At 48.7% G+C, this 12978-nt stretch overlaps 1 protein-coding gene across 2 annotated transcripts in view; it reads left to right on the top strand.

Moving 5' to 3' along the window:
* RGS9 (regulator of G protein signaling 9) overlaps positions 1 to 12978 on the top strand; it is a 70679-nt gene that overhangs the window by 30976 nt on the left and 26725 nt on the right. The window contains exon 9 of one of the 2 annotated variants that reach the window (XM_084751383.1): positions 4296 to 4358. In XM_084751383.1, the coding sequence (XP_084607509.1) occupies positions 4296 to 4358 (63 nt within the window). Of the gene's footprint in view, positions 1 to 4295; positions 4368 to 12978 lie in introns of both variants that reach the window. The other variant, XM_084751382.1, reaches the window with a different exon arrangement.

Raw genomic sequence — 12978 nt, 5'->3', positions numbered from 1 at the left:
AAGCACTCCACCAACTGTGCCATATCCCTAGCCTGAGACATGATTTATTTTTTCCAAAGATAGTATTATCTTTATTAAAAAGTGACAGGCATAGCTGCACTCACAAAACAAGAGTTCATGAAGGGCAAGGCATGATTTTGGGGTTTCCCGTATCTTCTCTGAGCCACCAGGGCATCCCCCACAGTGACTTGGTGTCTTCTGAGGGTACAGCCATCACGCAGGCCTGGCTTTCAGGGGAGAAGATGTTTTCTGGCTTTGTACCCTAAGGCAAGTGGTCACGTGAATGGACATTAAACGGTCTTCATTACAGTGACATACATAGACACCGATAAAGAAGATATCTGCTCTCCACTTCCTGCTGAGGTTTGTGCTAAATGCCCCACAGTGGACAATGGCAAAATAATATAAGGAAGAGCGAATGTGATGGGACATGGGGAAGCTATTAAAATGATATGGTCAATAATTCAATGGAAAATAATCTGAGATACAGTGTTGTATCATAAAACAGTATCAGACACTTGATAAATGCTGGTGGTAATTGAAAACCAACGTGACTTGTAGGTGTTTATTTATGTTAGATGCTCTCGGGGCAGTGGGGGTATTTGGCTAATGAGCCAGGATAGACATGGTTCATAATCTCAAGGAACTTACTATAGGGCAAAGGAGGAAACAGTGACCAAAACTATTATGAATGAATAGGGTACAGAATGCCATGCAAGCCTGTAGAAGAAAGGAATCTTGCATCAGACATGGTGCCATGGAAGTGACAAGCTGTGCTTGGAACAGGGTTTAACTCGCCAACCTAAAACTGTCTCTTCGTTTCAGCCTCGTTTCTTCTTCTTCTTCTCTTTCCTTTTTTTAAAAATTTTTTTTTTTATTTTAACTGTGTTTATAAAACAGTGTAGTGTTCTGTTTATCGTCTCTGACCCATGAGCCAAAAGGATCTGATGTTTTAGGGGAGAGAGTAGACCCAATGACTAGTAGAAGGCTGGTGCCACCCTGGAATGCTGGTCCCTGTTGACGTCACTATGAGATTGCCAGGCACTTAGCAAATTGCCTCTGTTTGTTCATGCCCAAGGGATGTAATTGAGATGTCACACCCGGGTGTTCACAGTTCCTCCAACGGAAGGAGAGAAACTCATAGCTCACACGTCTCTCAAAGCTTCTCGGTGTGAAGACACCAGGGCAGTAGGCGTCGCAATTAGTTGGCAGGTCCTCAATTAGTTTATTTATTGTGCATTATTGATAACCGACTCTGGGTCATCTTCACTTAAGTACTCACTTGTGGTCCAGTAGCTCTGGTGGTCATTACAGTAGGATAAAGACTATACTAACTGCCTCAGGGATGGATGCATGGATGGATGCATGCATGCATGCATGAATGAACGAACCTGGGAGCCTCTCTTACTTGTAATCATCTGGGAGACTTTGGACAGGAGAGTGGCTGGGACTACAGCTTCTTTAACTGGAACTTAAGGGGCTGTTACTCACAGAGGCCAAAATGAAGGCACAACCAGAAGAAGATGCCTGGCTGTCTCTTAGAGCTGGTGACGAAATCTGCAGGGGTCAGGTGGTGTTGGTGGTGAGCTAGAACTGGAGAGGGGTGGCAGAGCGATAAAGCTCAGGGTGGCCATAAGTCCGGGCAGCAGAGGTGGCCCTGGAGCTGGTTTCTGCTATGCGTGTAATGCTATTGAGCCCCAGGCCACCTAATTTCTATAGTCTGTGGGCCCAGGTCAAAGGAGCAGCTGAGCAGCCAACTCAGGCGTGCAGTGGATGACCCCGTGGAACTGCTGAGGCAACTGCTGCCTGTGAGAGGAGGCTGTCGGTCACTGCGGGGCTGGGCTCTGAGTGTGCAGTGAGCATGTGTGAGTGCGTGTAAACGCGTGGGAGTGTATATGTGTACACGAGCAGGAAGGCCTAAGTCAAGAATGTGTGGAGGTGCGTTAGACAAAACAGTGTGAAAGCTTGCATGCATGGGAAATTTATCCTCAGCCATGCTGGTGGGGAGTTTCTCTGCAGCAGATGTAGGGGGGAAATCCCTGGCTGCCATCTTAGGCGCAAGCATTGGTCTGGTGGCCACATCCTTCCTTCTCCTGCGTACGAGGTTAGATTGTCTGGAGGGCTGTCAGGGACTTCAGAGCTATCACTTCATAACATTAATCATAATTGTCACGTATTTTGTTGTGACTACTAAGGGATTCTCTCCCTCCCCAAGACTGGAAATGATTCCCTATGTCTTCTGGGTGGGGGGTACCCCCAAAGCAGGAGTCTCATGTCATATTTGCTGGGCTCAAGAGTTAGCACAGTATCTAGAACATAGGTAGGATTGAGCAAGGTCCTTAGGTAACAGTTAGGGTGAGGATGGGAGTATCATTTCCTTATCCTCTTCCTAACCTTTTATAGTCTATAGGCCCAGTATTTGCCTCTATGGTAGCCTGCCAAGCTAGGATGTCATTATTAGCAAGCTGAATACAGGGCATCTGGTTTTTAATTAATTAATTAACATAGTGTGTGTGAGTGCAGACACACACACACACACACACACACACACACACACACACACACGTCGTCGTCATCATCATCATCATCATCATCATCATCATCACAGGCATACAACTTAGAGGGAAGCCTTTGGATCTGGTTTCCTCCTGCCTTGTTTTGACGCAGGGTCCCTCATTTCTGCAGCCGCAGTGAGGACTCTAGGCTTGCCGGCCTGTGAGCTTCTGGCCGGTCCTCCTTTCTCTCCACCCATCTCACTGGAGGAGGGCTGTGGTTGCAGGTGTGCACCACACCCGTCCGGCTTGTCATATAGTGTTCTAAGGATTGAACTCAGATTGTCAGGCTTGTCTGTGGAGCACTTTCACCCACTCAGCCCCTTCTTGGTCTCAGAAATAGTTATTTTGCACAAAGTAGTTTATATCAGAATTTACTTGCCATCAAAATCTGTTTTATTTTAGTAAAAGTATACAAGAAGTGTTAAGCTATTGGAGCTAGGCATGGTCACACGAGCCTGGAATCTCAGGCTGAGGCAGGAGGACTGTGAATTTTAGACCTATTTGGGCTACAATGTGAGTTCAAGGCAAGCCTGGTATATAAAGAGTCTGTTTCCCATCCCCCCAAGAACCAAACCAAGAAACAACAAAACAACAGCCAAGCAATTTATATCCCAACTCCTCCAAAACGGTTTGGGACATAAATTATTTGTGTTGATCTGAAGTTAGCCAGATGTCCTAGGTTTTAGGAGCGGCCCTACTTCTGAACTGAAAATGCTCTGAGTGCTGCTGATGGGACCAGATCTGAAAGGTGGGGGTGGGGAGGGGGGGAAGAGTGCCATCTCTCTGCTGTCGTGAAGTCAGCCTCATTGACAGTACGTGCTGACACTTGCCTGTACAGAAGGAAGTGAAAAACCTCAATTGCTGGCCTCAAGTAGACGAGAGAGGCCAAGTGAGACTGGGTACGGGGTGGGGTTAACTGGAGGAAATGGGAACTGACAAAGATTGCTGACGTGGGTTTGGTTACACCTTTGCATGCCCCTGACCAGGCCCCTGTTCGGTGATAGCTACTCCCTGTTGACAGCGTCACACTCTATCGTGATAAATCCTACCTGTCAGGTAGGAGGCCTTATCTTTGCTTCTCTGGTGGCTGGGCCAGCGAAGACAGGGAGAAGTATGTTCTAGGATGTCTGGCACATCTGGGAAATGGCAAAATCAGGGCTGGAACGGGAGAGTGCGTGAGGGAAGCAGCACTCACTTCCTCCTCCTCACCCCGCCTAGGCAGCAACTGCAGGGTGTGGTGAAGGAGACCACAGGAGGAATCAGGGGTCCCTCGGATCAGTTATAGTGGAGTCTTAGTGATCTTCGGTGTCATTTATGTGTGCACAGTCTATTCCGTTATCCATCCATCCATCCATCCATCCATCCATCCATCCATCTGTTCATCTGTCCACAATGTATCCCATCTGTCCCCCATCCATCAGGCTGTCTATCCATTATCCTTTGGTGAAGGAGAGGCATTCACCTGTCCCTCCCTCCCTCCCTCCCTCCCTCCCTCCCTCCTTCTCTCCCTCCCTCCCTCTCACTATGTTGAGTGCTGGGGATCTGTGGTAATAGACCCAATAGCCCTAGGAAGGCTCTCTGGCTCATTTGGGGTTTACACACCCTCACATCTCTTTGTGCGCTAGACCGCAAGCTCTTCTCAGCTTAATCTCTCAGTTGTCAGCTTGACCAAGATCTAGAGTTGATCAGAGACCAGAGACTTCCTGTGCTGACCCTTATATTGATAACTCTTCCATTCAGCCTGGAATGAACAATGTGCTAGACTACGGCCTGGACCGCGTGACCAATCCAAACGAAGTTAAGGTAAACCAGGTACGTCTGTTGCCTTCTGGACAGGGTCTGGGCTAGGTTCTGAGCTTGGGAAGGAGCCCACATGTCTGTCTGTGAGGCACTGTCCTCTCTCCTTGGACACTGCTGCTGATAGCCGGGTCTGATATATGGCTGTGTGCTATCAGGGTCAGGGCAGAAGGAGGCCATGGCAAGGGCCCTGGGTAGAGAGTAGCCACAGTGAAAGAATGGATGAGGAGGGTAGGGCAGGCGATACGACACCTGAGTCATTCCACGCTTTGAAAATAATGAGATTTTTCAACCCAGTGTGCCATTGTTACAGCTTGGTCTCAAGGCATGAGTGGGGACCTGGATTAACAAAAAAAAAAAAAGGGGGGGGGAGGAGGGGGGAGAACAGGATGCGGCTGGTAAGGTAGCACTGTGGTGTGTGGAGCGGGACTTAGAGTCTCTAGAGAGCATCACCGGGGGCATTGTTAGGACTCTTGTCCAAAATGACCCTTCCTTTGATCCATTTAGGGCACATCAGCCAGCTTCCAGCTGCCATTCTCCTGAGCAGCCTCTTCCACGTTTCCTTGTCAGAGAGCAGATCAGTGCCAAGGTCTTGTAGGCTCGGTTGCTATGGCGACAGAGTCGAGTAAAATACAGAACCTGGGTGGGAGCGATTTTTTTTTAATGGATTATGCACTGCTCTGGAAACCTCTCTCCTGTGGAGGAGGGGGAGGTGGAGGCAGCAAGCACGTCACTGTCTCTGATGTGGGTGGGATGTGGCGACTGACTGAGGCTCAGCTGTGTGTATGTGGGGCGTGGAGAGACCTTCACACCGTCAGTTTGGGAGACTGGCCATGGACAGTTCCATCCCTGCTGTGGTTGGATGGCTTCTCAGGGGCGTGGCCAATTGGCCTTCTCACACAGGGCGCACCTCCATGCTCCCTGGCCTCCAGGAGGGAAAGAGCTTTGCCTTCTAGCTTTCAAAAAAAGCTGGGTGTGCCAGCTGCTGGCAATGCCCTGAGCAGGGAAGTAGAGGATAGACTGGATGCGAGGCAGAGTACGGGCATGCACGGTGGTGGGTTCTGCATGGGCGGTGTCCGTTTTGCTGTACACTTACCTCTGTCTTTCTCTCACCAGCTCTCTTTTTTGTGTACGCATGCGTGCAGTGGCCAATGTGGAGCAGTAAGAAGAAACAGCATGCAAGCTGCCCTCCCCTCTCCTGCAACACACTGTCCCATCAAATCCCCTGTGCATGGAGGGGCTGGGGCTAGGGCTGAGTGTCATGACAACAGTTCTCACGACCAGGTGACCCTATCTTCCCCTTTCCTGCACTGACAGGAGAGGGTCACAGAGAGCCTGGAGAGTCTTCTGTGAGGCCTTGGGAAGGCAAAGGTTTGATAGTTGTCACGGTTCAGAGAACTCAGTGGAGGACACAGGGGCATTCTTGACCTCCGTTTCCCCTAAACAAAGGCAAAAGGCTACTGAGCGTGAGAATGGAGTCTCTGTGTCTGTCTGTCTTTCTGTCTGTCTGTCTGTCTGTCTGTCTGTCTCTCTGTGTGTAGTATATATACTTATCGGAACTGAAAAGAAATACATACATTTCTTTAGGGCATGCAGTGAAGTGCATTTTGTCTTTCCACCTTCCTCTTTCATTCTAAGGAACATTTGGCCCTACAAGGAGAACCCTGGATAGAGGCTGGACACTGGTCTGCTTGTGAGCCCTGCCATACTCACCCCTCTGCCTCATTTCCTCCACACCAGGAAGGCTTACACTGCCACCTAGTGCCACTCATGGCAGGGTCACGCTTGTTATCCAAGGATGGGCGGCAGCACAAGAGAGCTAGCGCGCGGCCCTAGGAAGGAACCAGCTCTGCCACTTTTGGCCAAGCCTTTCAGGACTGGAGTTTCCTAATCTATAACACGTGCCTAACAGTAGTCCGTCAGGAGATGGATCAGGACCATCTGTAGACATGCCCAGGACGACACGTGAGGCCCTCTGAGAGCAGCTGTCTTTGTCCTCGTCATAGCCGTCACTGCGTTGTGAAGGGGATAAGTTACAGGGTCTCATCCTTTACTGGTGTCTTGGTTATGATTCTATTTAGTTTCAGTTAAGTTTTAGGGTTAGCATACAAAATGATGGGTTTTATTATACTTTCATTATATAACGTATATATACACATAATTAAACTTTGTTCTTATCACCTCCCCTACTATCCTCCCATCCCCCTTTGCCCGTCTCTTACTGGTCCCCTTCCTCCAAATAGTGCCCCCTTTGCTTTTATATCTATAGACATTTGACCCTCCATTTTGGGCACTGAATTTAGGCCCCTGTGTCCTTATACCTTCTCATGTCTCTATACTGGGAGGAGGTGGAGCAGGAACAAAGGGAAAACCACACCACTTCAACCCCTCTGCCTCTCGTTGAGTAATCTGTTGTGGGAACAGCATAGGGCGCATGGGTATGCTTGCTAGTCTTTGAAAGTAAGGCAGACATGGGGCTGTTGGGTATTAGATGCCATGAGCTGCTAAACGCTCAACACATTCTTCATTGAGCATTGAGCATTGTTCCCACCGGCAGGGACTGCTTTCTCCCTGTGGCTCTCCGTGTGATGGTGGCTGGCTAAGGGTAGTGCAACCCTAGTGTGCACTGGTGGCCCCCTGTGTCACGCACGGAGCTGAAGTGCTCCTAGTCCTGGCTCAGAGACTCACCTGCACGGAAGCAGGCACAAAACAATGAGGCTGCCATCCCTGTTAGTGTGTGAAGCTGGTCCAGAGGGAGGGAAAGCGCGTGCAAAGACACACAGCTTGGACATAGAGGCGTTGGCATGGGAACTACTGAAACTCACTCCAAGTCCTGCCTGATGGGCCCTGAGGCCCGTCATGTGGATTTCAGAAGCTCTATTGAGGTCTGGAGATAATGATCAGTTTTATTTCTCACGCGACAAAACCAAAACAGAGAGATCTAGCTCTTCGCCCAAGGCAGCTCAGCTAGGGTTGCAATTCAGAATTTAGGTCAGCACCTCTCCTCCTTATCACCCAGCCCACGTACTGCATCCAGCTCCTCCCATCACCCAGCCCAAGTACTGCATCCAGCTCCTCCCACTGCTCAGCCCAAGTACTGCATCCAGCTCCTCCCATCACCCAGCCCAAGTACTGCATCCAGCTCCTCCCACTGCTCAGCCCAAGTACTGCATCCAGCTCCTCCCATCACCCAGCCCAAGTACTACATCCAGCTCCTCCCATCACTCAGCCCACGTACTGCATCCAGCTCCTCCCATCACTCAGCCCAAGTACTGCATCCAGCTCCTCCCATCACTCAGCCCAAGTACTGCATCCAGCTCCTCCCATCACTCAGCCCAAGTACTACATCCAGCTCCTCCCACTGCTCAGCCCAAGTACTGCATCCAGCTCCTCCCATCACCCAGCCCAAGTACTGCATCCAGCTCCTCCCATCACCCAGCCCAAGTACTGCATCCAGCTCCTCCCACCACCCAGCCCAAGTACTGCATCCAGCTCCTCCCACTGCTCAGCCCAAGTACTGCATCCAGCTCCTCCCATCACCCAGCCCAAGTACTGCATCCAGCTCCTCCCACCACCCAGCCCAAGTACTGCATCCAGCTCCTCCCACTGCTCAGCCCAAGTACTGCATCCAGCTCCTCCCATCACCCAGCCCAAGTACTGCATCCAGCTCCTCCCATCACTCAGCCCAAGTACTGCATCCAGCTCCTCCCATCACCCAGCCCAAGTACTGCATCCAGCTCCTCCCACCACCCAGCCCAAGTACTGCATCCAGGATCACCCGTAGGTAGGGTGCCTGATGCCATCACCAAAGTTCTCACTCTTAAAATGCAAATGCCCTTGGATCCTCCTCTGACGGCTGCCCTCTCTCTCTTTTTCTGTGCACTTTGCACTAAAAGCTTCAGTTTCTGGATTTTTCCTGTTTGTAACTTCTGCCCCCGTCTCTGCTCTCTGTGCCCGGCCCGGGTCCCCACTGTCCTCCCAGTTAGTGTCCCACTTCTGTCTTCAGACTCCTACGAGGCTGCCTTGCCCAAGGTTCTCTGCTTGTCTGTTTTCTGGCTCCCCGTCTTCAGTCTGGCAGGGACCGCAGTGGTTCTCAGGCATAGCTCTGGCTCTGCTACCCTCCCCTGACAATTGTCCCCTGCCTCTGAAAGCCACGAGGAGGCGTATAACAAGTCTGTCTCTGTTTGGGAAATCCCCACAAGAGGACAATAACAAGTTGTTAGAATTTCAGGAGTGGAGAATTGTCAGTGTCCTCAGGCAGAATATTCTTAGTGTGGGGAAGAGCATCTCTGTAAAGTGGGGGTATAGAAATGGCTTCGTTCCAGGAGAGCCCACACCCCAGAGTAGAGCAGCTATATGTGTGAATTCCAGGGTTTAAAAAAAAAAGGTTTATCCATCCTATCCTGTCTCCAGGTGGTTTTCTCTAAAGTGCATGGAGTGTGTGGGTGTGTGTATTTTTAATAACTTTAGCATGATGTTTGTATGACCTTTTGGCTAAGTAGTAATAATATTGATAGTGGGTTTACAAGTTTAGCAAACAAAAAAACCCACATGATTCCTAGTTAAACTTGAGTTTTGGGTAAACAGTGACGATGTCTTTCAGTGTAGCCATGTTCTGACTACTGCCCGGAATGGTATTTTATACGGTAATAGAGTTGACATCACACCCCACACGTGTCATATTTCAGCCCTAATTAATGGCAATACATTTATCGAGTCTCTGCAATATGCCAACTGCCTATGTGCATTATCCCTTTTAACCCCCATTTTCCTTTTATAAATGAGAAAACAAAGGCTTTTAGATGCCAAGAAAACTGTCCAGTAACATATAAGACCAGGATTTCAACTTTTGCCTGGACCCAAAGCCCACACGTTTCCCCCGAATCATCCCTATCTCATCCTGTCAGATTGGCTCTCCACCCTTTAGAAAAGTCTAGAACCTTTTCCCTGCACTGCCTCACTCTGCACACATTTCATTATGCATCTGCCTTACTGTGCACACAGGATGCTTGTGTGTCACCCCCGGGGATGACTAATCCCATGGACAGGTGTGTGTGTGTGTGGAGCCAGAATTAATAGCTGAGATTCACATGGTCAAGCCACCATAGAAGTGAGGATGCCTGGGCTTTGGCATCCCCAACCCAAAATTCTTCCAAGCCTGAAACCTAGACACCGACATGATGCCTCCAGTGGGGAAGCCTACACCATGAAGCTTTGTTTGGGTTGGACGTGGTGATGAATCCACAGGGAGGTCAGCAGAGGAGGCGAGAAAGCGTGTGCATGTAGCTGTCACTTCCAATGACAGCTCCCTGTGGGGCCCAGAGAATGACAGGACATCCACAGCCCTGCTCCTTTCTCCTGTGTTTGTGCGCCAAGCATCCCTGAGCCCCAGGGCTGGCTGTGTGGCAGCGGAAGACGGGAAGTTTGATTCTGGTCATCGCAGGTTCTCTGACAGAGGGTGTCTAAGGTACAGGTTGCTGAGCATAGACTAGCTGCGCATTGGTTTTTTTCACATCATTAGTGTATTGAATTGTGTTTTCTGTGTTTGCATCTCATCTCATGGTTGAGGCTTTTGTTCTCTTTGTTTTAGTTGTAAATTGAAAGGCTGGACAGCCATTCCGTTCTGCAGCGTTCCCAGCTCAAGGCAAAGGAAGGGATATAGCGAAGAGAGCAGGCAGGGTGGAGAGAGGCAATAGAGCCAGTGATTTCCTGTTTCTCATGGCTCGCTCCTCAGCCTTGCCTCTTACAGATCTGGCTTTGAATTTTGGTTGAGCCAACAGTTGGCCAGAAGCTTCTGTGGCAGGTATCAACTCCAACAACCGCCTAGAGCTGTTGTGTTTAATTTAGAAGGCCTAATAATGTTTATTATTAGCCCTATAATTATTATTACAGAGGCATTTTCTTTTCTTTTCTTTTAGTTTGTTTTTTTTCCGAGACAAGGTCTCTCTGTTAGCCTTGGACTCACTTTGTAGACCAGGCTGGCCTCAAACTCACAGTGATCCGCCTGTCTCTGCCTCCCGAGTGCTGGGATTAAAGGTGTGCGCCACCACGCCCGGTTTACAGAGGTATTTTCTAACCTGCTAGTAATCAATGAAGACATATTATATGAAGACATGTTATATTTTAAAATAGCCTTAGTTAAGCTGGGGCAGGGCAAATATTAATCCCCTAAACTACTTCCCATAGTGGAGCAGGCATCTCATACCCTGCCTCAATCCCATGCCATCTGCTTCTAATAATTTCTATCAAGCTACCTCCCATCCATAATCCCAAATACTTGCTAATTATCATCATCTGGGCCACGTCTCCATCCATGCTGGTCATGTGCTTCTTCCTTTAACTCATGGCTTGGCCTCCTTCCTCCTGCTCTTCTCCTCTGGTCTCTCCTCCTCCCAAGATTCTCCCTGTCTCCCAAAGCCTGGGAACCTTAGCCACGCCTATCCCATTTGCCCTGCCCAGGTGTGATGGCCTTTATTGGTCAAACAGGAGCAAGGTTTTTAGGCAATGTTACATAGCAAACTTGGGGCACAGAGACAGAAAGCACAGCAGATCGACCTCCAACACAGAGCCTTGGTCTCCTCAGCATAAAATCAGCCATAAAAATCTCTCTCCTTTAAGCTTTTGAATAGCTCAAAGAAGTGTAAGTTGCTTTGCATTTGCTGTGGGGTAATCACTGTGCAAGAGTCCAGCTCCTCTCCCAGCCAAAATTCTAGATCCTTAGATGCTATTCCAAGTAATCTACCCCAACAACCCCCTAACAGGAGCATCCTGAATATCCTAGATTTGAATGCATTTCTACTCTGGTCCCAGGGTCCCTTTCTGTCCAAAATGTGTGCCTTCTAGAACAAAGCCCTATGCTGAGAAAGAGTGGGAGCGAGGCTAAGTGAGATTGCTAAGACTACATTAGTGGTTCTTAACCTGAAGGTCACAACCCCTTTGGGGAGAGAGGTTGGATGACCCTGTCCCAGGGGTTGCACATCAGATATCCCACGTGTCAGGCATTCACATTACAATTCACAATAGCGACAAAACTGCAGTTACAAAGTAGCAATGAAAACAGTTTTATGGTCGGGGATCACCGCAACACGAGGAACCACATTAAAGGGAATGCTACGAAGGTCGAGAACCACTGGTCTAGACTGCCTGCTGAGGCAGAGGCAGGAGGATCGCTGTGAGTTCAGGCCAGCTTAGTCTACAAAGCCAGGATACCTAGGGAAACCCTGTCTCAAAACAACAACAAGCAAACAAACAAACAAAACAAAACAAAACAAAACAAAAAAAAGGAGGAAGCTCACAAAAAGTTTATCTTTCTAAGCTCCTAAGTACACCAGAGCCATCATCAATCTGGTATTTGTCAAGGACTTACCCTGCTGTAGGCAAGATTCTAAAGAAAGCACCGTGTTCTGACGGTGGCATATACATTGTAAAATATAGTCATGCACAGAAAACTTGTGATGATCTATGAAAGAAAATTTCAGATATGGCAGTTCAAAACTGAAAGATCTACCTAACCTTTACTTAAGATCACTCCCTTCAGCTTTGCACTGCCACAGAAACAATCCACAGGTTTCCTGAGAAGCAATGTTCTAAAAGCACCATCAGTCAAAATGAGTGAGAGAGGAGAGCTGTGTTCTTGACATCCCACGTTGGGCCCTGGTAGCTCCTGTACCTCTGAGCCAATGAACCAGTGGCTCCTTTTGCAATGTCTAAGGAGAAGCAGGGTCCTCCTCACTCATGTGACCCTATTCCTAATGCACTCTGGTTTAATTCAGCAGCGTCAATATGAGGCAGGCAGGAATTATCAGACTCAGCTTGCAGGGTCAGGGTCAGTACCAAACAGCCCTCGGACATAACCGCATCTCAGAAAACTAAGACTGGGGTTCCCACAGTCCCAACCTCAAAGGATTGGGTGGGCAACAGAAAAGCCTGTAACTGTGGAGGATTGTAGACTGGGGGAGTCCAGCTGGAGATTGATCTGAATGTTCCAGGTGCTTCCAAGACCCTAAATGGGAAATCTGCCTTAGAGTCATCCTTTCTGTGTTTACTCAGAAAGTCCGGAGAGACGGCACTCTGCGGGGGATGCCCAGCATGAACTTGAACTTGCTTTGATAGCTTCCACGAGGACATGGGATCCTCACATGATCTCCCCACATTACAGCCCAACTCTGACTTGCCGTGGGCTTCATTTTTGTTTTGTTAATTGTTCGTTTTGCTTTCAGAAACATGACTGTTAATTTTCTTCAGTTTGTAATGTTAGTCAAATTGTTACAAATGCCTGAGAGTGAACCTCATAATCCATTCAAAATTCTTCTGGTGAGAAAAAGAGACAAATGTTTAATGTCCAGGCTAGTTTCTCCACCTTTGTCCCTCCTTCTATGTCTTAGTGAGAGGTGGCTCCCAGTTATTAACAATTATTATCTGTTTCTTTAGTGTGTATAAATGCATTCTTTCCACAGTGTCTTAGGGTTCTTATTGCTGTGACAAAACACCATGGCAGAAAACAACATGGGGAGGGAAGGGTTTATTTCTGCTTATTGACTCTCAGGTGAGTAGTCCATCACTGAGGGGAGGCAAGGCAGGAATGTGGAGGCAGGAACTGAGGCAGGCACCATGGAGGAGAGCTTGC

The sequence above is a fragment of the Acomys minous genome (genome assembly GCF_964271855.1).
Source record: "Acomys minous genome assembly, chromosome: 12".
Classification (NCBI taxonomy): domain Eukaryota; kingdom Metazoa; phylum Chordata; class Mammalia; order Rodentia; family Muridae; genus Acomys; species Acomys minous.
This window is presented reverse-complemented; position numbering and strand designations above follow the sequence as displayed.